The sequence below is a fragment of the Miniopterus schreibersii genome, assembly GCF_964146895.1.
Source record: "Miniopterus schreibersii genome assembly, chromosome: 12".
Lineage (NCBI taxonomy): Eukaryota > Metazoa > Chordata > Mammalia > Chiroptera > Miniopteridae > Miniopterus > Miniopterus schreibersii.
In genome coordinates this window covers 49,777,189-49,803,350 of record NC_138112.1, presented here as the reverse complement: position 1 = coordinate 49,803,350, position 26,162 = coordinate 49,777,189, and the positions used below count along the sequence as shown (strand labels likewise).

General features: G+C 43.8%; 1 protein-coding gene across 6 annotated transcripts in view; it reads right to left on the bottom strand.

The window, feature by feature from the left end:
• The window catches only part of NELL1 (neural EGFL like 1), a 618,076-nt gene that overhangs the window by 17,279 nt on the left and 574,635 nt on the right, over positions 1–26,162 (bottom strand). For 3 of the 6 annotated variants that reach the window (XM_081154971.1, XM_081154974.1, XM_081154972.1), the window contains 2 exons: positions 21,954–22,094; positions 4,262–4,455 (listed from right to left, as the gene is read on the bottom strand). In XM_081154971.1, the coding sequence (XP_081011097.1) occupies positions 4,262–4,455; positions 21,954–22,094 (335 nt within the window). The remainder of the gene's footprint in view (positions 1–4,261; positions 4,456–21,953; positions 22,095–26,162) is intronic. The other 3 variants (XM_081154973.1, XM_081154975.1, XM_081154976.1) reach the window with 1 other exon arrangement.

Here is a 26,162-nt window from a genome sequence, read left to right as displayed (position 1 = left end):
AAAGAAAAATTAATACTTACTCTTCCCAAACTATTCCAAAAAATCAAAGTGGAAGGAATGCTCCCAAGTTCATTTTGCGAGGCTAGCGTTATACAGATAAAAAACAAACAAACAAACAAATCCCCCCACAACAAAGACACTACAAAAAAAAATTTTAGACCAATATCCCTGATGAACATAGATGCAAAATCCTCAGTGAAATACTAGCAAACCTAATTCAGCAATACATTAAAAAGATCATACGCCACGATCAAGTGGGATTTATTCCTGGGAAGCCAAATTGGATCAATACCCACCAATCAATTAGCACGATATTATCGCATAAACAAAATGAAGGGTAAATATCATATGATCACATCAATAGGTGCAGAAAAAGCATTCGACAAAAATCCAAGACCCACTTATGATAAAAAAAAAAACTCTCAGCAAAGTGGGAATAGACAACACATCTCAATGTAATAAAGGTCGTATACGTCAACCCCACCGCTATCATCATACTCCACGGCGGAAAGCTAAAAGCTTTTACTTTAAAATCACGAAAAAGAAAAGAATATCCTCTTGCACCACTTTTATTCAACAAGGTATTGGAAACTCTAGCCACAGAAATCAGGCGAAAGTAAGTAAATAAAAGGCATTGGAATTGGAAAGCAAAAACTGAAGCTATCGTTATTTGCAGATGACATGATACTATAGAGAGAGAAGCCTAAAGAACCCACCGAAAAACTGTTATAACTAATAAGTGAACGCAGTAGAAAGTAGCAGGATACAAAATTAATATTTGGGAATCAGATGCATTTTTATACGTCGATGCAAATGGTCAGAAAATGAAATGAAGGAAACAATCCCATTTACAATGGCATCAAAAAGAGTAGGGCACACAGGAATGCATTTAACCAAGGGGTTTAAAACCCCATACTTGGAAAATGAAAAGACATGGAAGAAAGAACTGAAGTAGGACTGAGTCCCTGGAGGGTACGCTCTGCTCACGGGCGGGAAAAGTGCACGTCATTAAAAGGTCTAAACCACCAAAGCAATACAGATTGATAAAATCCCTGCCAAAATACCAGTGGCATTTTTCACAGAACTGGAACAAATAATCTTAAAAATTACACAGAACCAGAAAAGCCCCCAAATATCCAAAGCGATCTTGAGAAGAAAGAACAAAGTTGGAGCTATCTTGCCACCTGATCTCAAACTGCAAGTCTGTCGTGGTCAAAACAGCACCGTACTGGCATTAAAAAGAAACGAACACAGATCAGTGCAACAGATAGAGGAGGCAGAAAATAAATCCATGCCTGTATGGTCCATAAATCTATGAAACAGGAGGCAAGAACATACACGGGGGTAAAGACAGTCTCTGCAACAAATGATGGTGGGGAAACTGGATCACTTTCTTATACTATAGACACGAATAATCTCAAAGTGGACTAAAGACTTAAATGCAAGCCCCCGAAACCATAAAACTCCCCAAAGACAACATTAGCGGTAAACTCTTTGACATTGCTCTTAGCAATATTTTTTGGGATATGTCTCCTTGGGCAAGGGAAACAAAAGGAAAAATGAACAAATGGGACTACATGAAACTAAAAAGTTTTTACACAGCCAAGGAAACCAACAACAAAACCAAAAAACGAACTACTGAACCAAAGAATATATTCGCTGCTACTTGCCATCTGCAACAACGTGAGTGGACCCAGAGGGTATTACGCTAAGTGAAATATATCAGACAGAGAAAGAAAGACAACGTATTATTTTACTTACATGTGGAATCTAAGAAACAATATAAAAAACCAAACAAACAAAACAGATGGTTGTCTGAGGAGAGGGGGTTCGGAGGACGGGTGAGGGAGTAGAAGGAATTAAGAAATACTAATTGCCAGTTATAAAAATAATCACAGGGACTAAAGTACAGCGCGGGGACTAGACTCAATAATACTGTAATAACTGTATTAGTTAGGTAGTGTCAGATGAGTCCTGGACTTACCAGGGTGATCACTTCATAAGTTATATAAATACCTAATCACTGTGTTATGCACCTGAATCTAATAGAGTATTGTATGTCAACTGTAACTGAAAAAAAGTTGAAAAAATCAGAATGGAACACTTTCAACTATAAATCATGGAAACAAATAAGAAGGGTCGCAAGTAAATTCTTTTTTGAGGATTATTTATAGAATTTGATTTATGGGTCTGTATTCAGCTCCTGAAATAAGACCTTCTTTATTTCCCACAACCTCTTGGGAGATAACGCTGTTAATGACTAATAAATACAATTGTAAAAAGGCGTATGTAAAGAAATCTGCCTAGTACTTTATTCCTAAAGGGGTACAGTGGTTGTGGAGGTGCTTTATATTAACAACACAAGATTGAAAGGGCTGTTTAATTCCTGTGGCAACGTCAATCTAATTCTCTTAAGACTTCAAAGGAACTTTATGAGTGGATGTAGAATTAATGAACTTAGGCTGCTTGGATTGTTAGCACAGTTAATGAAGCTTTGGGAAACTGTAAATGATTGGTAAGTTCCATGCTTTATTGTGGGCTTAAACAAAACAAAAACTGAGAAAGAAATATTGGTTTTACCCTAGTCAAGACTCAAGTAAAATTTTTTGCCTGTTCCAGGGCCTGGGGATCCAGAAAGCTTAAAATAAATATGAGGTCAGGTTGTGATGATCCTCTAAAGTTTAGAAAAACAATATTTTCTAGAAAAGATCTAGTAAAGAAAATTTTCCAGATTTTGCTCACTGAATGGAGGCCGAATTGCCAACCTCTTCCATAAGCCCTCCTCAACTATTCTAACCCACAACGAGCTTCCCTTCTCTTAAAAGTGTTTCCCGTTGAGTCAGTGCCACACGGTTAAATGTTGTACCTAATCACTTGAAAACTTCCTGAGGGAATGTCCCATAGTCATTAACATAGTTCTGAGTTGGGCGTTTGAGCTCAAGTGAGTTGGGTTGGCTGATTGTGTAAAACAGACATCATCTGTAGAGTTTTCCAGGACATATGGCGAGATGAGAAAACTATGAAATTGGGGGCAAGCAAGTGGAATTCAAGTCCCAGCTTAAACATTTATATCTTGTGACATTTGGCACATATCACTTGTCCTGAAACTCAGAAACTCGGTTTCTTCATCTTTCAAAGTTGAGCCGTATTAAACGTGATGCTGTTTTTAAGTTACAGGGTGCTTGGAACATGGGAGGTGCTCCATAAATGGGGGCTATGGGCCTGAGTTTGGGTGTTTTGAATTAGGTTTATGTATAAAATGGGTGTTGGGGGTAATGATCTAAAGACTTGATATACAGCTCTCCTGAACAGGCGCCCCAGGTCTGTCGCGGGTGTAGCAGACTAGAAGGAGGTGAAGGAACTGGAACTTCTCAAGGTCCAGTTCAACTGTTTTCAGGAAGCCTCTGAACTTCTCAGGACACCAGCTCTCTAAGAGGCTACCCAGCAAGTACTATCCTGTGGTCCCCATGCCCATAAAGCCCCAGATTAAACAGTCTCCTCCCGAAAGACACAACAATACAATGCGAGAGCTACGGCGAAGCACCGTCCAAGGAAAATGAATGGGCAAGATCAACAAGAGATGAAATGAAGCACAAGGAAATCAAACACTTTGATAGGCTCATTTGGCTAAGCATAAAGCAAAGCCAGCCGATGACAGAATTTTATTTCCATAAGCAGTAAACCCACTTCCGAACAACTTAATGTAAGGAACAGCCTGGCCCTGAGCACAACAAAGAAGACATCATTTACCAGAAGCTTCCATATCATCAGTCCAATTGTTCAGAATGGAGGTCGGCCTGTCTCTGACCGCTGGAGGCACGCCTCTGAGCCTCACTTTTCTGTATGATGCCACCACAGAAGGGAGCAAGTTCTTACAGGTGATCATTTCGGGCAAAATAATTTTAATTAGCCAGTTGGTATAAGTGTGGGAAGAGGGCTCATTAAAACTCTCCCCCAACCACCCTTAAGGCACTGCAGCTCTCAGGGGGAGGACTCACTGGCTTCTCTGCCCTGCAACCCCTGGGCTCTGCAGTCGCTTCCCAACCCCATACCTCACTTTCCGCTAAGAGCAGGTGTGCCTGGCACCTGGCATCATCATTAGCTGTTGCCTGGATTAGGACACGAGCTACAGGACACCGCAAGCCAACAGGTGTCGGGAAAGAGGTGGGAGGGAGAGAAAGCACAGTTGCAATGTCTGCAGCACAGTTGCAAGGTCTGCAGCACAGTTGCAAGGTCTGCAGCACCGCAGGTCTGTTCCTACCTTGCAGGAGCAGACTGAACACCTGTCTTCTTTCAGGGTCCACACCTGCCCGTTGCGCTTCAGTTCTCCTTCGTGGGGGCAGTCACCAGAGCAGGAGGGCCCAGAGGGACAGAGGCAGTCGAAGCCCCCCGCCAAGTTGACACAGGCAGAATCATTCCAACAGGTATGTGTTCGTAAGGCACACTCGTCAATGTCTGCAATGAAGAAAGCGCAGAGCTTTTGAATCTAGCCAATTATTAGAAAATAATAATCATTTACAACAGCATCCATTAGCACTGATGAGCATTTACCTTGTGCCAGGTACTGTGCCAAGCTGCTCACATGCATAACCTCGTTTACTCTGCAAGGCAGCTTTGTGGTGGAGGGCCTGTTCTTTTCTCTATTTTGCAAACAATGGAGCTGAGGCTCATCATAGAAGTTAATTATCATGCCCACTGTCATATGGCTAATAAGTGGCAGGTCTGAGATTCAAACTTGCAACTGTTACACTCAAATTACTAAGTTATCTAGTAGCAGCTCTGTACTAATTTTAGGAGAGTCTCAAGAACTATGCCATCCAGAGAGCATAAACACTGCTAATTCATCAACAGTGTTGCTACACCCTATGGAGATCTGAGTCTTTTAGAAAAGGTGTGAATAGATTAGCACTGAGTAGGACCAAGTAGGTAATTAGGGCAACCCTGAGCCAGTTAGACTTCCAGCAGATCCTGGGACCAAGGATGAAAGAAGAGGGAACAGTTCTTGGGAGGTGTTTTCCTAATCAAGCCTCACCATCCTCATGGCCAGCAGCATTTTACCACATCAGAAAACATCTCAGAGCTGCAGTAAGGCATGGTTTGGATGGTGATGAAAGACACACATTTATTTTGCTGTTTTTCATTGCTATCCAGTATGGGAAGAAAACATAAATCCAGTCAGTCCTCCCTGACTTTCAGAGCTCAAGTGACCTTAACAACAATCCAAACAGAGTTATCCAGCCCCGGCAGGCAATGTATTACCTCACAAGGCAGCAAATTCCATCACTGAATTATTCTTAGAAATGCCTTCCTTAAATTGAAATGAAATATATTAACCGGTAGCTTCTACTTCTTTGTACTAGTTCTGAGACCACTCAAGAAAAGTCTGATCAGTCTACTGCCATGCCCTTCAACTGTCCTTCAGGTCACGAAATTGATTCCAATAAGTTTTTACCAAGTTTGCTATGCACAAGGTTCTTTGCACACTGGTTGCTATAAATGTCCCATGACAGGTAAGACATTGTCCCCGTGAAGGTAGTAAGGAGGAACTCAGGAGTACGTACGGATAACTATTGGTAAGTCAGAATAAGAAGAGTGTCAATTAACTTACTCTACAGCCTAAATTTCATGTTAAATATGTATAAGGTTGCAAGCACTTGGTTAAGGATTATGGACTAAATTAAAGAAAAATTAATTGTCATTGGCATTTTCACCTAAAGTGCTCAAAGCAATAAAATGCTCAAAAGCATGGAATCAATTTTACCGCTACTTCAGAATATGTTGCTTCAAAGTATTTCAGAGCTCCTTCTCATGAATTATGCCACAGAGTCGCAAGCCGAAATGGTTATTCACACGTTACAAAGGAAGACATCAGTGTCCAGAGACGGCTGAGTGGCCGCACAGCTAGTACAGGTGAGAGCAAGGCCTGTGTCCCGGGCCTTCTGACAGGGGCTCTGAGCTCTTCCCACTGCACCGGGCCGCCTCACGGCCAAGGCCTGTGCCATCTTTCAGGAGACTCCATGGTCTGCGGTTTTCTCTGCTTTCAACGATTTACCCTCCAGACGCTGAAACTCATTTTCAAGGATAAGATCTTACGTGAATCCTCTTTAGTATCTTTAGTTAAAATTTTGAGAATTATATAATTAGTCAAAGTCTGCTAGAATTTTGAAATTACTGTGACTTACAAATGCGAGAGAAACGGCCTATCTTTCCTGCCTGAATGCAAGCACGGTATTGGTATAAAACTTGGCTTCACAGCAGTGGTACAAAGTAGGAGATGTTAAGGAATTCCAATGGTATTTCTAGAAGCTAATTCATCCCGTGACTTACTGTTTGTCTTTGTCCCACCAATTTTTGCCTCAGTTAAGACATTCAGTTAATGGATAATGATTCCTCCTTTGAAAAGTGTGGAAATAATCCCACATGAAGAAGCCTAGATTCCAGGTCAACCACAATCAGACCACAGATACTCCTTCATTGTGTTACTGTTCCTGGTCATGCCCATGTCACTCCCAACACATTTACCATGTGATGCTCCTGCCAGAAACCTCTCTCATCTCCTCAGCCTATATGGAATGAGGTGGAGCACAAGTTAATTAATTGAAAAGGTAAGCACTTTCATTCCTGTGCTATCTTCACTCCCATGAATTCATCAAAATCAGGATCAAATAACACCGCCCCTCATTCTGCAAGATGGTCATTATGACATTTCGCTGTCTCTTACCTCGTACGCAATGCTACTCTTGCATTCCTCTCTCAGGAGTTACATGTTTCATATAGCCATCCCCATAGATAACTAGTGAGCTCATTGAGTGCAGAGACTAAATATTGTCATTTTTCTCTTCTCAGTGCCAGTGCAACATAATACACTGAGGATGTCCAATGTATTTGTTTAAATTAAATTCAGAAAATGTACAGACTGATACTATTATAGAGCCAACTTTGCCGACATTTGTTCTCTGGGTTGTTCAATAAGCCTAGGGCATAACCACAACCTTCTCCTTCAGGGAAAACATTTCATTGTTAAGTTTCTGTCTGGAAAAGTCCTTGGGTCTGGTTCAAAGCATGACAAACACAGCAAAATAGGCACCACACTGAAATAGCAAGGCAACCTGCCCTCCTCCTTCCCCTCCCCAGTTTCTTGTCAAATGCTTGAAGATATATACAGAGGAAAGCCCATTAACGAATCACTAAAGAAATTGTCTGGAAGAGTAATTTCAACAGACCCACAAAAAATGACTAAAAAAGAATATTCAATTGATGGTCTCCTTTAAAATCTCTAAATTGGCAATTAATGCCCAACTATAATACGCTTTTTCAACATTTGTTTGGTGTCACAAAGTTGCAAGCGTATTGGCAGTGTTTTCCCCTCATAAATGAAGAACCCTGAGCATAAAGATGAACACACCTAGTATGTGCACTCACAGCAAGGTGCAAAACCCTGGATTTGCTTTCGTAGCTCGGGAATGAAAGGATTTCACAGCTGAATATAGAACCCCATTGCCTACAGAGTTCCATGTAATTGCTTTACTTATGACACAGAAATCTCATTCTGCTTCCATGCAATTTAACAGATTTATGGAAAGCCAGATGTTAGCAATTATGGAAACCGACATTACTCATATTCTTGGTAATACAGACCTGTTTGCTCTGCATAAAACCAACTTAATCTATTATACATGTCCCAAGGCATCCAAAGAGAGGATGCATCCTATTTACAAACAGCAACTGTTCTCCGCTGAGCAAACACAAAGACATTCGCCCATGATATTTACCCACATCATCAGACCTCCGATGACAAAGAGGCAACGAAACAAAAATCAGGCAAAACATTCCACACACGAATCTAGAATCATTAAAGTGTACTTGCTTTTTTCTTATTGTAAGTAATGGCTCTGTGATCTCCTTGTGCTTCTCCTTGCACATTCATTATTTCAAAGCTCCATGCTCAGATGAAATTTTTTTTCAATAAAATTCCATGGCTAAGCTTACATTAGAACTAAGTTTCCTGCATTGCTATTTTTCGCAGATTCTGAAAGCCACCATTGTACTCAATTTTGTTTAAAAAAAAAAAAGTCTGGTTGCGCCTCGTCGGTCCGCTTTGTTCTTTATTTTGAGGTTCTTAGGATGCTTGAGCATGGAGGAAAATATAATTCAGAGATGTTGATACCCACAGCAAGCAAACCAATCCCAGCCTAGCCCCAGTCAATTTTCCTACCCTTCAAGAAAGAAGTGGCTTTGCACAAGTTTTAACAGCGTAACAACTGTAACTGTACCTGCCTCGGGGGCTGAAACTTCTGCAAGTTGATTTCAGAGATCAAGGGAAACGTTTTTTCCCCAGTGGTGTGGTAGCGAGTAGGTCAAAGGAGAGAACTTTTTTATTATACCCCTTTCTCCTTTCTCTTGAGTAATTTTCACAACACGTCTAGTTGTACTTTCAAACTCAAAACAGGTGATGTGTCAGAAAACCAAATTTAACCTGGGGTTCGACTATACAGCTGTGTGTGTTCTGACTTGGAAATCATTACCAGACATTAGTAGCTTGGAAATGAGAACAGACCTGGGGGGACTTATTAACGATAAACAAGATAGAGCACGGAGGCCTCCCCCACGGCTAACGCAGTACTGCTTCTTTTACAGCGGCAGAGAGAAAATTACAGGGGGGAAAATATACAGGCTGCACATCAGCAAAGCAAGTGGGAGAAACAAGCAGAGACATCTGAGGCCTGGGGGGGCTTGCAGCCTGCAAGGCTAATGACATTTCAAGCTGCGCAGTATGTTTCAGGTCAGAACAAGAGGTGACAGCCACGCTCCGTCCCATGCCAGTCATCCCCCACTTGGATATATCACGTGCCTTTCGGAGAACACTATTAAGAATGGGCTGACCCCCTTAGGAAAAGTCAGAAGGGACTGACCGGCGTAGCGAGGGCCTCAAGCCCATCCTGCTTTAATGGCAGGGGCGGGGTTCAGCCCGAAAAGGGAAAGACTGAAAGATTAGCGAACTACAGCTTCACCTGTCGGAGAGGCTGTTAGGCATCTCCTAGGAAGACGTTCCTGTGCCCTCCACTGTCACCCCCGCGGCCTTGGTTACCGCCGCCAGTCTTTCTGGAGCGAGGGAGAAACCCTGTCCTATGGAGCGCCTCTTACTGCTCAGGGTGCAGTTTTGCTGTAGGGAGTCCTCCCGTTTTCGTTTCACTGTGCGGACTCTCTGAGGCAAAGGAGAGAGAAAACGCCTTGCTCGGCTCACCCTTAGCTCATCTGCTCCTCAGGTGCAGGTCTTGCTTCCCGGTGTCTGCAACTAGCAGCCGCCCCCATGCACGAGTGCATGCGTCTCCCTCTCTCCCAAACATCTGTAAGCTTCTGTGTGACCCTCTCGACAAAGCCTGAATCCCGCAGGTTCTCATGACCACTCGTTTGCAAGATCAGCACCTTTTACTGAACAAATATTGGTATTAACTACTTCAGCCTACGAGCTCCCTTCCAGACCCTTGCAGGATATAATATTGGCGTATTAATTCTCTTGTTTCTTAATTCCTCCAGTCACTGGTAACCAATCATCAATGAACTCGCTACACGTCTATTTATTGAGCATCTGCTCCGTCTCAGACATTGTGCTATGGACCGGGGGTAAAACGGAGAAAGGATGCAGACATGACCTGTCAAGTATGGACCTTATAGTCGTCTCCCAGTTTTTGTTAGTAACATTTCCTAAGGTCCCATCTCTGGTTTTTGGTTCATCAATCCTCAGTAGAAGCAGTATAACATACCAATTAAAAGCTTAAGGTTTGGCCCTCGCCGGTTTGGCTCAATGGCTAGAGCATCGGCCTGCAGACTGAAGGGTCCTGGGTTCGATTTTGGCCAAGGGCATGTACCTCAGTTGCAGGCTCGATCCCTGGCCCCCGTTGAGAGCAACCAACTGATGTGTCTCTCTCATACTGGTGTTTCTCTCTCTCTCTCTTCCACTCTCTCTGAAAAGCAATGGAAAAAATATCCTCAGGTGAGGATTTAAAAAAAAAAAGAACAGCTTAAGGTTTGGAACCCAGCAGCTATGGGTGCCAGTTAATGTGACCTATTGTTCCAGTTTGCCTGGGACTGAGGGGGTCCCTGAGATAGATGACTTTCATAGCCAAAATCAGGAACGTTCCAGGCAAAGGAAATAAGTGAGTCACTGCATCACAGTCCTATCCTTGCAACATATTGTTTGTATGACAAAAATATGTCTAATGCTCAGCACTGGCCCTATCATTTGAAAAATGTTGATAAAAATTAATCCCCCCCCCAAGATAATCTGGTAATTTCAGTAAGTGCATGCTTACTTTATAGTAATTGCTCAAAAGTGATCAGGGGCTGTTCTTGTTGTTTCTGTTTGGATTGTTTGTCTATTTTCCCTCTCATAGAAATCAACTCATCTCATGAATTCCACAGTCTTTAGGATATATTCAAATCTGCACCACTAGCCCTGACCTCTAATTATGCAGCCACCCCGCCTCCACCTGTTGACTGAGGATTTCCACTTGAATTCTGAATTCTCACATGAATTTTCACGGGCTTGATCAGTACATTGGACAGCTGAACCCAGGAACGCTGGCCTCCGGCTCTCCCATGAGCCTCAGTCAGTAGACCTGGGCTAATGCCACGTGACCAATATTGAAAGAATCGTTTGCTGACACTCCACGAACTTGCCTGGGTCACTGACTACATTTTATTTATAGGCTGTACACATTCAGGCATCTTACTGCAGATGGAGAAAACAGTTTCTTCTAGGTAGGAAAACCAGAGTAAAATAAGAGCAGAGCAGCCTTCTATATCAAGTTGGTTTGCTTTCTGCCATGGACAAATCATGCTTAACTAGTGATAAAATCTGTTTAAAATCAATTCCATTCTAACCAAGAAGAGAATAAATTTTAAAAATCTATAAATATAGGAATACTTGCTATGCACAGAGAATTTTACTGCATAGAGGCTACAGTCTTGATGCCAATGACCTTAGACATATTCATTTTTACATCTGCTTATAGGTGAGGGGGGTTATAGCATAGCTACATCTGCATCACAGAGAAGTAGAGCAGATATGTTTTTACAAGTTGCTCAATGCCTAACCCTGGGCCATATACATTCTTTTGTTACATTCATTGTGTTGTTTAGTCTCTTTAACAAAATTTCACCCTCGACTGAAAAGAATTACCTCTCCTGCGCTTTAATTTTGCTACTATATCTCTTTATGTTACCTTCTGTGCTTAGCTGTGAACATACTTTTCCATTTTTCTTATTGATTCAAAAGTAATATTCTGGTTTATTTCTCTGTGTGTCTCCCACTGCACCTTTTACAGTGTATGTCACCTCCTAAGAAATGGAAAAATGTGGTCAGTTGGAATCTGGTTGAGCTATGATTTAAGGAAGAACCCTGTCCTTTGGGTCCTCGCTATTTTCTTAGGTTAAATATAGGAGTAGCATAAAATGTTTTCTGAGATCTTGTCTACTTTCGACCTTATGTGAGTACTTTTCCTCTTTGTAGGACTGAGCTAGAATATGAGAGGTGACAGATGGAGAATAGGATAGATTTGAATGGAAGGGCCCAGCTTGAGGATAAAAAGGGATTTCTTAGAACGAAACAGTTTTCTTAGACATTCCATAGTTATTAAAACATCTCTAGTTTCCTCTTAAGAAGTATTTGCAAGCAGGTGCCAAAGAGGGAAAGTTGCGAAGGGAGCAGTGGGGTTTCCTGGGGTGCCCTGAGGCTTGGGCAGCGCAACCCCGAGTGACAAATATGCAGGAGGCGTCCAGCCGGGGTGAAACCAAAACTAACTCTCTGTTTGGACAAATCGTTCTCTCAAGCAAGTTGTCAGATGAGAAATAATTTCCTCTCTCCTACACCAAGGAAAGGTTTTAGGCACAGAGAGGTCACAAAGTAATTTCATTTACTACCAGAAACACCCTGCAACCTACACAGAAATCAAAGGTGGAAAAACGTTGTCTAGAATCATGTCTCAGTGGAAATAACCAGAGGGTCTCATTACAATCCCCGAGAATTCAAAGACCTCCATGGCTACTATTTATTGTTTCCTTTCACCACTTTGTCCATGTGGGTCCCTTACTTCCAGGAAGTGGGCAGACCTCTCCCAGGAACTGTCCCAGTTGTGAGGAGAGGTAGGGTCGTGATCATTGATCGACTGAGGACAACACTCTGGACCACCATGGCCCCAAAGGGCCGCGCCTTACAGGGCCTGGGGTCACTGAGATGCGGGCTCGAGCCCTTAGACCGTCACGCTACAAACAAATCTTAATGTGATCTCGTGGTGTCTTTTCTTAGATAATTTCTTCTCTAGGATCTTCCTCTCTTCAGATTTCTCTTCCTAATCAACTGATTTGGTATCAACTGATTTGGTATAAACAGAGTTGGGGCTGCCTCCTATTTTAAAGGAATATTCTCTGGAAAGATCTAGAAGGGATTGGGTGAGGTCAAGGGAAAATGAAGCGAGGAATAGGAGGCGTGAGCCCTGTCTGCTCCAGACTTTGGGAGATAAGTTCTGTTTATTCTGAGTACGTCTTTCTGTGTGTTTTATCCTAGGGAAGGTTAAAACGATTAAGGGGCAAAACTAAGTTGGTTTCCCACGAAAAGCAAAGGAGGCCACTGAGAGATTCTCTCCATGAGCAACTCTCAGCCCCGTTCCCATCCTGTAAACACTGTGGGATCTAAGTACCAACGATTTTGCCCACGCCACCTTGGCACATTAAAGAACACCAGCATCGAGGCCGCATCTCAATGACTCCGGCCCCTGTAAGGTCAAGGGGCCTGGGAAAGCTCAAGGCTGCCAAAAGAAATTTCCGCGTGTCCCAGCCAACACCTGAAGATAAGCCCTGCCTCCCAGTGTCCTTGGAAGGACAGGAGCCTAACTCCAGGGAGGGCCAGTTAACAAACCCAGACGGGGTTCGCATGGGCCAATGTCCCCTTCCTGCCGCTGCAAGCTGCCACTTCCCTGCCTCTACACTTAACTGAGGCAGGCAGCATCCGTATGACCGATCGATCGGTCGCACAATGCAGCTTCTTCACTCCGGCCCGTTTCTATGCTCGGACCATTACAATAGCATCTTCCTGTTTCCCTGCCTAGGTCTCCTCAAAGGGAAGCTAGGCTAATAGTCTGATCCTACCACGATCTCATTATCGCAAAGAGTTGAGCAGGACAATGACCCAGTTTGAGTTGCTACAAGGCCACGTGTCCAGGAACCGGCAGAGACTTGGATTTGAGTCCATGTTTCACTTACGCGTGTTCCCACTAACGGCTTTAGTAAGTCATATCTCAGTTTCTCACCAGAGACATTGTTACCGTGTCGCAAAGGACCATTCAGGCCTCTCTGATCTTCAGTTTGTCCATCTATAAAGTGGGGAATCATAACAAACGTGAACAGTTGTTACGAGAACTATAAGACAACATGTTAGCACCACTAGTTTCTTGATCATGACGTGGTCAGTAGCCAGCTAATTCTAATGGCCCCATTTTTTTGGGTGAAGGGAGGAAGCATTTCGAGCATAAGGAATAAGAACAGATTTGCACAGGTGTGCAGAAGACCACAACGATCCAAGTAGAGGGTATGAGATTTTGTCAAGAAGATGACTATATCAATATAGCTGTATTTTATATTAAAAATAGCTGCATCTTTAAAAGTATCAAAGTGTTTGCACACAAAAATAAACGTTTCAACAACTTTGAGAAACACTGATCCTATAGACCCAGCGAAAATATATTTTCTGTGGAAGATTCTCATATACATTGCCATCCCCCCCTCATGCCCCAATCCCAAGAGGAGTTAGTCGCTTTTTTCTTAAAGTCTCTTATTTTTATTTATTTATGGATCTAGCTGTTCTACAGCCCAACCTCCCCTAATTCCTGTCCACCTCCTCTCTCCCCACGCTAGACAGGAAAGACATTCCTCTCTGTGTGTCTGAGACTCCCACACGGGTTAGCACAGATCCCACCCTCACAAGAAATGCTCGTTGAACAAGTGGATGGCGACCTGATGTTCACAGTGTTTTGTTTGATCTGAGCAGAGCAGGTTAAAATTCCCTGCTCATAAATCCACAGGTAAATATTTCAGAGCAGTGAGTAACCTCGGACTAAAACAAACAATTCAATATTCATTTCAAAGATGCTGCAGAAGCCGATTTCTACGTTGCTGCATAGACAGGGTCTCTGGCTCGAAGACACTCGAACCAGAAGTCTCTGCAATGAAACATTTGCTCGCATTGCACTTCAGGAGGCAGGAAGCTGACAACTACATGGAACAATGGTTTCTACATTGTTGGGGTCAGTGTCATTCTGAGATGCCAGTGAAAACTGGTTCTGCTTACTCCCAAGGACGCACACGCACACGCACACACCTGCATGTGGTCTCAGGGCATTCGTGGACACCTCTGAAGGCTCTCAAAGAACCCCAAGGAAATGGTTTTTGAATGTGAGGGGACTAGAATCAGCTAAATGGGGCTCATGAAAAAACAGATCTCCAAGCCTGATCCCCAGATTTGCTGATTCAGGAGGTCTGGGGTGGGGTAGAGAATTTCCATTTCTAACAACTTCCCGGGGGATGCTGATGCTGCCGGCCTGAGGATCACACTTCTAGAATTGTTGCCCAGAGCCCCAGGGAACACTGAGCTCATAGGCACTTAGTTCAGGCAACTATTTTTCAGGAATACCTTATTCATTCTGTTGTCACTCAGTTGGAATTGCCAGCTATTCAGAAAAAAAGTACCAAAAAAAGCCATTTAAAACCTATAAAGAAGATTTTGCAGGGCATAAGCTTCAAGATCCTGTGCAGAAAAAAAAAAATCAAAGTGCCTCTATTGTTGCTTGATCTTTCCAAAAATGTCAAGTTTGTAGTGAACAGGAGGCCTTCAAGAAAGCCATAACCACAATGCAAAGCAACTTTTAGGGGAAAATGTCAGTCTTTTCCTGTGTATCAGCCACTGTTATTTCTCCTGTACCGGTCGGCCATCCCACCCCTCCAATAAAGCCTTCCTCACAGCACCCGCGGGTCTCCACCGCCTCCCCTTCTCAGCACTCCCACTGGGCCTATTCAAGCAGCACAAAACTGTCCCCGAGTGCCTCTGGAGGCCGGCATCACTCCTCTTTACATCCCCAGAGTCTAAATAAGCAACTGGCTTCTAATTACTGCTTCTGAGTTGCTGTGGCCTGAGACATGACATTACCAAGGGTTCACTTAGCACAGTGGAAAGGAGAGCAATCGTTAAGATATTATTAAATAACTAGAGGGCAGGCTGGCAAAATGAAAGGAGACAAAATGTCTATTCAAAGGAGAACTGTGTTTCTCAAAAACATAGGGGCTGACACCATTTAGCTTAGAGACAGGATGGCTATTCAGATCCAAAAAGCCTTTAGAAAAATCACTCAATACAGGATGGTAGAGTTGAGTGATTTACATTTTTTAATGATTATAGCAAAAATGAAAGTAATTGACAAAAAGTCCTATGTTAATGAGTCCCTCACAACAAAATTAAATAATAGTGTAGAAATCGCTGGTACTTAAAGCTCAAGAAGTGTGCTCAATAAATTTTTGTCACAGAGCTCAAAAAACCCCTCTTTTGAGCAGTTCATTTAATTCAATGATACTGAACAATGAAGGTTTTCCAGAAATTCCTAGAGTAGGCTATATTCATTCATAAATTTTCAGTTAGTATATACTGTAGAGTGCCTAGTCCACAAGATGCTTGGGAGAAAAAAGAGTTTTAAAGCCAAATAAATTTGGGCCACTAACAATGCATAGTAAAGGCTCTGAAAACTCCTGCAGTAAATACACCAGCTAAGTTCCATTAATTTAGAATTTCCCAAATATACTTCCTCATAGAACCTATTTGTAGAAAAATACCCCAGCATTAGCGTCCTAAGATCCAGAGATGGATAAATGCTCTGCTGGTCACTGCCCCAGCTGGGTTTTCACCACTGATGTCAACTATAGGGAAAAGAAAAGGCTTCAGTTGGTCAAAATCACTTTGGTTTTGCTCTCTTTATGCCAAGTGGAAACCAGACTCCACTCAAAAATATGTGGCCTACAATGCAGAGCTGTGCTTCGTAGTTCAGTGCAGCTGGGGACAGGAGACAGTAAGTCACTCGGGCTTCGGCTGCTGAGGCTGGGGGGCCAGCTTCCTCACCTGCCTCTCAGGCATGCCTGTCTTATTGACTCATAAGCTTTTGATCCCCATAACGGTGATTGGACACCATCACATAGCAGTATTGGACCTTCCCATCACCCTGAGGCCACCTTTCGTCAGGGAGCATGCTGATGCACCCAGGTGACCTCTTAGCTGGCCCCCATCCTAGATATCTACCGTTTGTTTAGTTATATGATGGCCCCCAGAGTACACTGGCTTGGAGCAACGCTTCCTCTATACACACATGCAAAATAAACTAAATTAAGAAATCATGTACTTTATACCAGGCCATATCTACAAGAACACAATGAAGTAAAAAATGAGGCAATTAGCTGAAAAAGCATCACTAGTCACACCTTAACTTAATCCTTTCATAAGTTATCTCCAGTTAATAAACAACTGGCTGAAGCAATTGTGGGAGCAGGAAAAAAACACGGCTCTGTCACACGTGGCTGTGTCGCTGGACGTGTTCCCCTCACTGGACACCTACCCCACGAGCAGTGTCTGGCTATTGCACTATCGCTTCAGGTCTATACTAGCAAGACCTGAACAGGTAATACGAGAAAGCAACATTCTTGTTGCTGAATATTTCGAAAATCTTAAACATGAATGCGGTCTTTCAAAAGAATGTTGACTAACATTTCCTGGCAGAGGAAATGTACCAGGTGATCGCTAAATGACCGTGCACGATGTCCCGGACATCTTCGTGACTCAGTTTGTCCATTAAGCAGAGATTATAACAATTCCCCCCGGGGGACTTGTTTTGAGGATAATACTAATTGGGAAGTGTAAAGCTCTCAGAAGAGCGCCTAGAACATGAAGCAGACTAATCAGTTAATCTTAGCTATTACTAATATTTTTTATACCTGTGATATACCTAAACCCTCCCATCCCTCGGGCCCGACCGTCCCCGTGCAGTCTGGAATGACCGTCTTTGGTTCTCTCTAATCACTCTCTTCCCTAGTTACCTACATATTTTACAATGTTGACAGTTTCACAGTTAATTACAACTGCATCAGAATGCCACTGGTCAGTACACGTATGCTGACGTTTGTCCCCAACTCGGTGTTTTAAACTCCCTAAAGAATGAAGTCTCTGCATCTTCCACACCATCTAGATTAGTGCTAAGACCACGGCAGGTTTATTTTTATGGATAAAATACGTAAAACACCACCACGATGCTTAGGAAGAGTTTTGTTTTAATAGTGTTCTAACTTTCCTCCTCCTGCCCCAGACCCTGAGTTCAGTGGGTAAAGTAACCCAATGCTCTTGGTCCAGACAGGACTGTGCATCTCTCCACCTGGGCCGCGCTCATTTTCTCTCATTCGCCCCTTGCCTTGTCTCCCTGACCTCCTGCTGCTCTACGTAACGTCTTCTCTACCGGTGGGCTCATCACTGATCTTACTCCTGTCCAGAAAGCATCACAGAGTTGCTACATTACAAGCAGAAGCTTTGAAAACACACACACTTGGATTATGGCCTGTGTGTGCCGTTTATGGAGCAAGTTCTCTTAATCCTTGGGAACTTTCCTCATCTTTAAAATGGGACTTAGAGTGAGGTTGTTATTTTAAGTCTCCAAATGATTAGAAATAGTCAGCTAACGTAGAAAATCACTGTCATATATTTTCTCTAATAAAAAAACAAGCTTCCCTCTTATATGTCCCCACAGTTATATGTTTGTACCTCTTTTATGAAACTTACCGTATCAGGCTTATCTTTTTTCATCAGCTCTCCATAGTCTAGAGTACAGTTGAAGCCCTTTGCTGTCCCACTGCAGGTATTTTTGAAAAGCTGCTCAGGGGAATCTGTTGTAAAGCAGGTTTAAAGAGAATGACTGGTTTAGGGGGAAGGACCTCATCAGGAGGATTTTGATATGTGGACATAGGGATAGAGGGACGGTCAGGGGAAAGCAGACAAGCAAAGGAGTGGAGAAAGGAGAGGACGGGGTTTAGAAAGAGTGAAGGGTGTATCCGAGCGGGCCTGACGACCCAGGCAGAGCGTGGGAGGCGCCCGGGAGAGCAGAAGACGCACGTGGCGAGCAAGATAGACCATGGGGACGGCCTGACATCCCAGGGAGTGGGAATCTATTTTCAAAATATGTAAATCCTGCTCTTTATACATGCCACTGTTAATTATATATCAGTTCTCATTTCTAAATGACCCAGATAATTATGCCAAGATAAAGAAGCAATTGCTCACAACTCCTCTTCAAATAAGAATCACTGATTCCCACCACCGTGTACAAACACTGAGAGCACGGAATGGGTCACTGTTACCTTCTTCCGCAAATACCGCTTCGCTAATTTTTGTGTGCCCCACTTTCTTGGAATTATAAAGATACACTAAAAATTGGGAGGGGGAGAGAGGGAGAGGGACTTTGCTAAACTCTTTAAGAATGGCAATTCTGTCTGCCTCTACAATAGCTAAGACTAGTCATGTCTTCAATTACATGCTGTAGTTTAGGAGAAACAGGCAAATCTTAAACATTTTTAGTCACGAAAGAGTAAATCTGGCACAGGCGCCGCTCTTTATGACATCAATAACACCAATGCTTACAGGAACTGATGGAGTCACTAGAGCAGGTGTAATTATCCTCAGCTAACCAAAAATGGCAGGGAGTGACTTGCAACTGTGCTCCTGAAAGCCGACAATTGCCACATTTGAGTTCCTAACATATGCCATTCCTGCTATTATCTGGGGAAAAGCATAGCTGAGTACATGTTATTATCTGGGGGAAAAGCACAGCTGAGTACATGTTGCTAAAACACTTAAAAATATTTTTAAAGATTGTTTTAGACACTATTTTTTAATGTAAGCATTAGTAACTGGTGTTATTTAGGGCTTCCTCTGATGTGATCATTTTCAGTGCCATTAAGATACGCTCTGATGATTCATAAAATTTCTGGTCATGAATCCCTCAAGAATGAGATCTTACTTCAGTCACACCCATATTCCCAAAAGGCTTAACACTGTGCCGATGCGATGGTTATTGTCAAATACTTTTTTCTAAATGATAAGACTCACATGATTTTGTGATATTTAACATCTCGTGTAATGTGCCACACTCTACAGAGCAAGTTACGTAAAACTAAATAGAAAATAAACCTGACCTGACATGGTTTTGCCTGTCTGTTCCTTCAATGATTTGTGCATCAAATGCCTACTATGTGCCTACACTGTTCTAGTGGCTGGAGGTGCAGCGGAGACAGACAAGGTCTCTGTCCTCAGGGAACCGGCATGTGTGTGGCGGAAGACGATTACACACGTGTGTGCACAGTAAACTTGAGAATAGAAGGCGTTATAGAAGACGTGGAAGAGAGTGAGTGATAGATACAGTGATACGAGGATCATCTTCTTGAAAAAGTGGCACTGCAGATGAGAATTTAACCCAAAAAAAGAACAGAGTAATGTGAAAAGACAGGAGTTGAATGTTCCAGGCACAGAGAACAGCAAAGGCCCTGAAACCGGGTGAGTTCACTGTCACATTCAAGGTGTGAGAAGATGAAAAAGGCTAACACATATAGGGCACGAGTCCAAGAGTTAGCCTTGAAGGCCATGCGGAAACATTAGAAATTTATCTTACATTCAGTGGGAAGGCAACAGAAGGTGGAAAGTAAAAAGTGGCACGATCTGATTTATACATCTCTTTCACTGAGAAATAACTCTGATCCAGCAGAGTTCCCTGAGCTACCAAAGAAAAACTAAATGATGCTCCTATTTCTGTTCTTACGAAGACCCATTTACAAAGGTAGAAGAGAATTCAGCGTAACCATTACCCAAGTTAGAAGGGCCCCTAGTAAGAACAGCTCTGTTCCCTTGCCAAGGAGCCCAGTTTGCTGAGGTTTTCCTGCCAGACCAGGGACCGCCAGTTCATGGACGAACAAAGAGCCTCCCCAGAGAATGCAGAAGCTTGTGTCTCCCCCTCCCCCAGGCACGCCACTCGGCATAGCAGAGAGAAATCAGCAGGGGAGGGGACTGTGACATCTGTCATCCTGTCAGGGATGCTTATGAGGGTGACGGGGCACTGACTGATGTAACTGATAGTTATACCAGAATGACAGGTATAAACGGGGACTCTCCCTGGGATCTGGGATGCAGAGTCACCCCTGACCCAGGCTCAAGTCTCCACTTGTATGAAAACAGCCGTGTGGCAGGGAGCAAGGTCTCATCCTCTCTGTGGCTGCGTTTCCTTAGTGGGTGTGTGACGTGGTTGCATCTTCTCACTTATCGAACACCAACGACCAAAGGGTATCACTGGAGAGACAGAGGAATAAAGCCTGTTTTGTTCTCACAGTCTAGTCCGAGAGCGCGTAACTCGCACACGGTGGAACAAGTGAAGCTCTACAAACTCACACCAGAAACAGCTCTGGTTAGCAGAGGGAGGAGTGATGACTCCTATGAAGACATCGAAGAGCCCTTCCTGGGGGCCTGGTGGTACACGAGCCGCTTGACTTAGTCCAGTGCACACAACACTGTTTACACGGAGCTGCACAGACACACAAGTTCCGAGCTGTACGTAAAGCAAGAACGTGAAGAGCCGGGATTAATGCAAACCTCTCGCCGAGGCTGCATTAACAAGAGAGGAAACTGGGACAGAGAATGGGACAGAGTGCTGAACAGGCAGGGACGCTTAAGATCATCATAACTAACAGCTATTGAACATTTAGCAGATATCGATACGATTAATTCTCACAACACTCCTAGGAGGTACAGACCAGATAAGACCTTGCCCAAGGTAACCTACTTGGAGGGGGCAGAGCTGGACCGTGACCGCAGGGAACCTGGCTCAAGGGCCCATGCTTGTAACAAGGACCCCGCAGGACTCAACAGTAACGTCAGAACGGTGCTCGGTAATTCATGCTGTTGCCCTTCAGTCCCTAATTCACCTCTGCTTTGAGGCAATCTCCGGGGAGAAGTTAGACAAACACTAAGTCGCTCTGTGTAGCGACCTTTCGAACGAGAGCGATGCAGTGAGCAGACGGCAGAGTCTGACTCAGCAGCCTGCGCTCTGGGAACCCACGGTGAGGGGGCCTGCCCGAGAGGGCTGCGCAAATCGGCATTAAGAATTCAGCCGAGTCCACGTGGCATGAGAGAACCGGACCGGCCAAGGTTCTCATAGAAACAATTACATTTTTGATCAGCTGCTTGGGTTTCAGGAAAGTCGTAAGGTCCTGAAGGTGAGGAGCTGCATCTGTTAACTTCCTCCACTCAGCATCTAATAGAACTACAAGCAGAAAAGCGATTAAAGGGGACCTTGCAAGGATGATGGTGGTGACAGCGACGATAATAAGGTTAATGCCACTGTCTGTCTGTGTATCAACTCAGCGCTTACCATCTTTAAATGCACGGTATCCCATTTAATCCTAACGGTGCACGTGTGTATCTATCCACATTCTTGCATATTTACAGGTGAAGGCTCAGAGAGGACAAAAGCTGTGATTTAAACCAAACTTTCAAAGTCCAGCAGCATTTTCTTCTTTCCCACAGCTGTGTCTCAAACAGTTAAAAATCCCAGCAAGCCACCATGATGTCCCTTAGAGAGAACTAAACGCCTTAGCAGACAGACCCAGGCTTTGTCCCCTGCCTGCCCCAGTTTCTGTATAAAAATTCTAAACCCCACACCGCATAATCCTTGGTCTAATCCCTGAATTGCAGAGGGAGGAAATTTGAAAATTGATGGGTTTAACCAGTGAGGGGTCATATTTTAACACCAGGAGCTGAATAGTGTACCAAAGCCGGCGGCCCCTCCTGCAAAGGTCCTGAAGGATGGAGGGCTTGGCTGAAAGCTGCTTACCAACACAGGACTCCCCGGACAGTGAATAGGTCCCATCGTCATGGAAACCGCTTCTGCACTCACAGTGGTACCACCCTGGCAGGTTAACGCAGCGGGAATGGTGGTGGCACTCAATGATCCCCTCTGTACATTCATCAATATCTGCCTCAGAGAAAAACACAAGCCCACCAGGACATTAATTTCTTTCAACACTAACCTTTCAGTAAACACCTAAAACATGCTCATGTCAACATATCAATTATAACGCGTTAAGTCACCTAAGATGCAAATTACGGGAAGAACTAAAGCATGCTTTTCCCAGAATCCAAGCTGAAAGCTTCATTTTCAGGCACTGTCTCGTATATGGAACCATGAAGGACAGCTGATGGTCACGAAGACATTCCCAACTGCAAAGGCTGTAGGCTTCTGAGTCATCAAAAACTAAATTGAGGATGTTTGGCACAGTTCTGTTACTGAGTGCATATGCCTTTTCTCTGATTCAATAATTCCAAAGTAGTAATTTCAGATATTATTTGGCATTCTTTGATCATATCCATAAATAAGTAAGTTCAGGAAACTCTGGATTCAACAGTGTTAAACTGAAGTTTTTTATAGTGCAGTCTCAGAGACTTATCAAATTTATATGCCCTGCAAAATTTAAGAAAGGAGAATATATACCCTGTTTCCCAAATATTTGTCTGGGGAATGCTTTCTTTGGGGGGATTCCTTAATATCTTGGAAGCTGGTGTTCTGGGGAGCACGGTTTGGGAACTACTGCTCTAACTCTGTTAAAACTGCTGATTTACTAGAGGACAGATTTATGACAGTCAACCAGAGATAGTCATTCTCCAGGCATTCCTGATGAAGGCCAGTCTCCTGGGCTGTGTTCGCTCCAGGATCAGGCTCTTTAGAATCAGCAAACACCTAGATCGTGCATAGATTCTCAAGCCCAAAGGCTGCCTCTGAGCTGGAGGAGCTGACACTTTTGCAGAGAGAGGAGCTGTCAATAACGATGCCAAGGTCAGCCCATTCCTGCCGGGTAATTATTTCTTGGAATGCAGCCACTGTTGGCCAGGAATCGTCCCCTCGCTCTCCTGGAAATAGCTGAACCTTGGCAGTCTTATATGAATAGAAATCTAATTAATATTGGGACATAGAACATAATGATTAAAACCCTCTTTGGGCTCTTTTTCACCAGTTCCCTGCTGTAGGCGTCAGCTCAGGGCAATCAGCCACCAGTGGTCCTGTTACCTAGACGAGCCCTGAGCTGTGCACGGAGCTATAAATGTAGTTGAGACCCGTCGCTCCCATCGCATGGCATTTTAGCCACGTGAAGAGAGAGAAGGTGCAGCTCTTTATTCCGGGCAACTCCAGCATTAGTTTTAGCTTGTTCTGCCAACTGCCATCTTCTTCCTTTATGGCTTTTGTGCCTGGTCCACGCAGTCCTCTGACATCCAGCATCCCTTAGGTTTCTAACAGCAGTCAGCCCTCAGGACCCAGGGTGTCAGCTTGTGTGTACATGTATTATGAAATCCCCAGAAAATAAATATGCAACAACTATGCCATTATTTCTGAAATTTTACAGGTGCGAGGTTCTGTGGGACACACCTCGGGTCCCTAAAGTGGGTGACCGCAGGCGATGTTTCACCAAGAGGCAAGGCTGACCCTGGGTTATGGAGTCAGTTGGGTATCTTTTGAATACAGGTTACCCAGGGACACACACATCACCAGAAGGCTGATTTTCAAAGGTAACTTCTCTATGTTCTGCTCAAAGAACTGTCTGCACTGGAGCAGCAACAAATCCTACCCCAGGCGTTATTTCCGAAGCTCCTAGGAAGGCAGTCGGGATCCCCACAGACCCTGTCACTTCAAGATCACCAACAATATTTAGGTGACAGCCATCCAGCCACAGTGAGTGTTGTGGGAAATCAGGAAATACAACAGCAAAGCTTCTCAAATAAATAAAAAATCCCATGTCCTAGCTGGCCGGAGTCAGGCCTCATTTACATCTGCCGCCTCTTCCGCTCTCAAAACCAACCCAATTTGGGGGATGAGTTATACGAACATGTTACAAATAATTCCTCCAGCCTTCAGTTTGATGGGCAATTTCTAGGAGGAGTGGTAGTGACCAATGTGCAAATACTGAAAAAATTTACAGATATTTTTATTCCCAAAATGGAATGATAAGAGAGAGCATTAAAGCTCCCGTGAGCCGGCAGGACAGGAGTCGTCTGTGCAGGGCCCTGGCAGGGAGTGAAGGCAATCGCACTGTTATCCATCTACAACTTGCCCCAAGAGCAGGGATCCCTGGCCTGCACCGAGAATGAGGGAAGGAGCGGAGCTGCCCTGTCTGGGAGCTGCGTTGCCAGGGGCTCGCTGGGAAGAGCCAGCTCATCTCGCACTGGCACCTGGTGACCAGGCTGCACATTTCTGTTCTGGGTGCCAGGTTTGCAACTGAAGCCAAAAATTCCATTTCCTGTGCAACCAGACTCCTTGAGAGGCCCTCGCATTTCCATCGTGCTCACAAAACTGGCTGCTGCTTCTGCACAGTCAGCAGGATTAGAAGCAGCCACCACAGACCCCAATCCAGAACACACTTAGAGGCTTTTCAGTGACATTTGGGGGGCTTTAAAAATTATAAATGGGTTGCGGCAGCCTTTGTCCTCAGAGATCTGTTTCTCCCAGTCAGCACTTGCCACAGGCAGACATACACGACAGTTGCTCTGGGGACGGGGTCTCGGAGGGTTCACTGGAATCCGAGGCTGTCCCTCGAGGATTTCCGATACATCGCATGAGCCGGGCTGTGCCACTCAGGCTGTCAGCCGGCCCAAAGGAAACGGGAAAAATCACCATTTTCCCTTCTTGTAACAAGTCCTAGGCCTGCGTTTAAATTTCAGACCTGAAGACGTGGCAGGGGAACAAGAGGTGCTGGGGGCTCGAGAGTGGAAGCTACACTATTCCTGTCTGTGTCCTCAGTGCCCAGTGTCGGCGACATTAAACACTCGAGGTACAGCCCAGGTCGCACGGCTAACGAACGGTGACACCAGGTTAGGAACTAGCTAGAGCCCGTATTTGTCTCTAGTCTATCATGTCATCTTGTTGATAAGTCAAGAAAGCAAGTTTTAAGCAAAGATAACACTTATTCAATTCTGTAAATATTGGTTGAGCTGGACACATGAGTAAAGAATGATTCTGAGCGGTGGTGGCTGGAAAGGCAACAAGGACGCGATTCCTGAAACCCAGGAGCTCACAACCAAGGGGAGGAGATACACACACTCGCCCTCCAAATCCCAGCCAGTATCACGTTCTCCAGCTCCTGCAGGCACCCAGCCCCCAGCCCCAGGGACGCCATATACGTGCACATCCGTGTAAGGACACATCTCCCTTTTTATCACAGTTATTCTCCTTTTGTCCATCATTCAAACACAAATTTCTCAAAAACCTAAGAGACAACATCTTAGGTTTATATTTCTTATGATAGTGAGTATCTAGAAATACGAAGGTGTCCCCCCCAAAGTTCATGGAGATGAATGAATGAAAAAATAAGTGACAATGAACTAAATGAAGGGAATCACAGAAAAGAGCTATAATAGAGATCTGAAGACCATGAGATTTCCTGGTGTTTGCAAATCACAAAGACGCAATGTCATGTCACAAAACTAAATGTAATGGGGTTAGTTCGATCTTTACACGTGATTTACCTTTAAAAGATGTCATGTCGTTTCTGTTTAATACTTTGCTTCTAAGTCTAATCTTTAGAGGTTTTTAAGGCAACACAATAGGCAACAAAAAGACACAAAAAGACCTAGAGTTATAACTGCCTTCAGCAAAAGATCCCGCCTATACCTTGAGTTTTTTATCAACAACAAAAAAACGGATGACTACCCAGGTTTTTTCATAGCATGTGCTCTAGGCAACACATCTAATCCTATTTGGTAGCTACAGTGAATTTGCTACCCAAAGCTGTTTGCAAACAAATCCTTTGATTCTTGCAAAATTCTGGTCTCCTGAATTGGATGAATCTGTTCCTTCATCTGATAATCCTCCCTCTCAGATTTGCTACTTACAGATTTATAAAAGCAGCCGAGTTTTTCTTAAAGCTTATTTCCAAGGAGATAGTTTTGTGTTTCATATTAATTGGTTCACAGTGAAGTACTGGCTTAAGTTGCATTTGGATTACATCTTCTCTATGGATTTGTATAGTGAGGAGGTTGCGTCCCAAGAAAAACT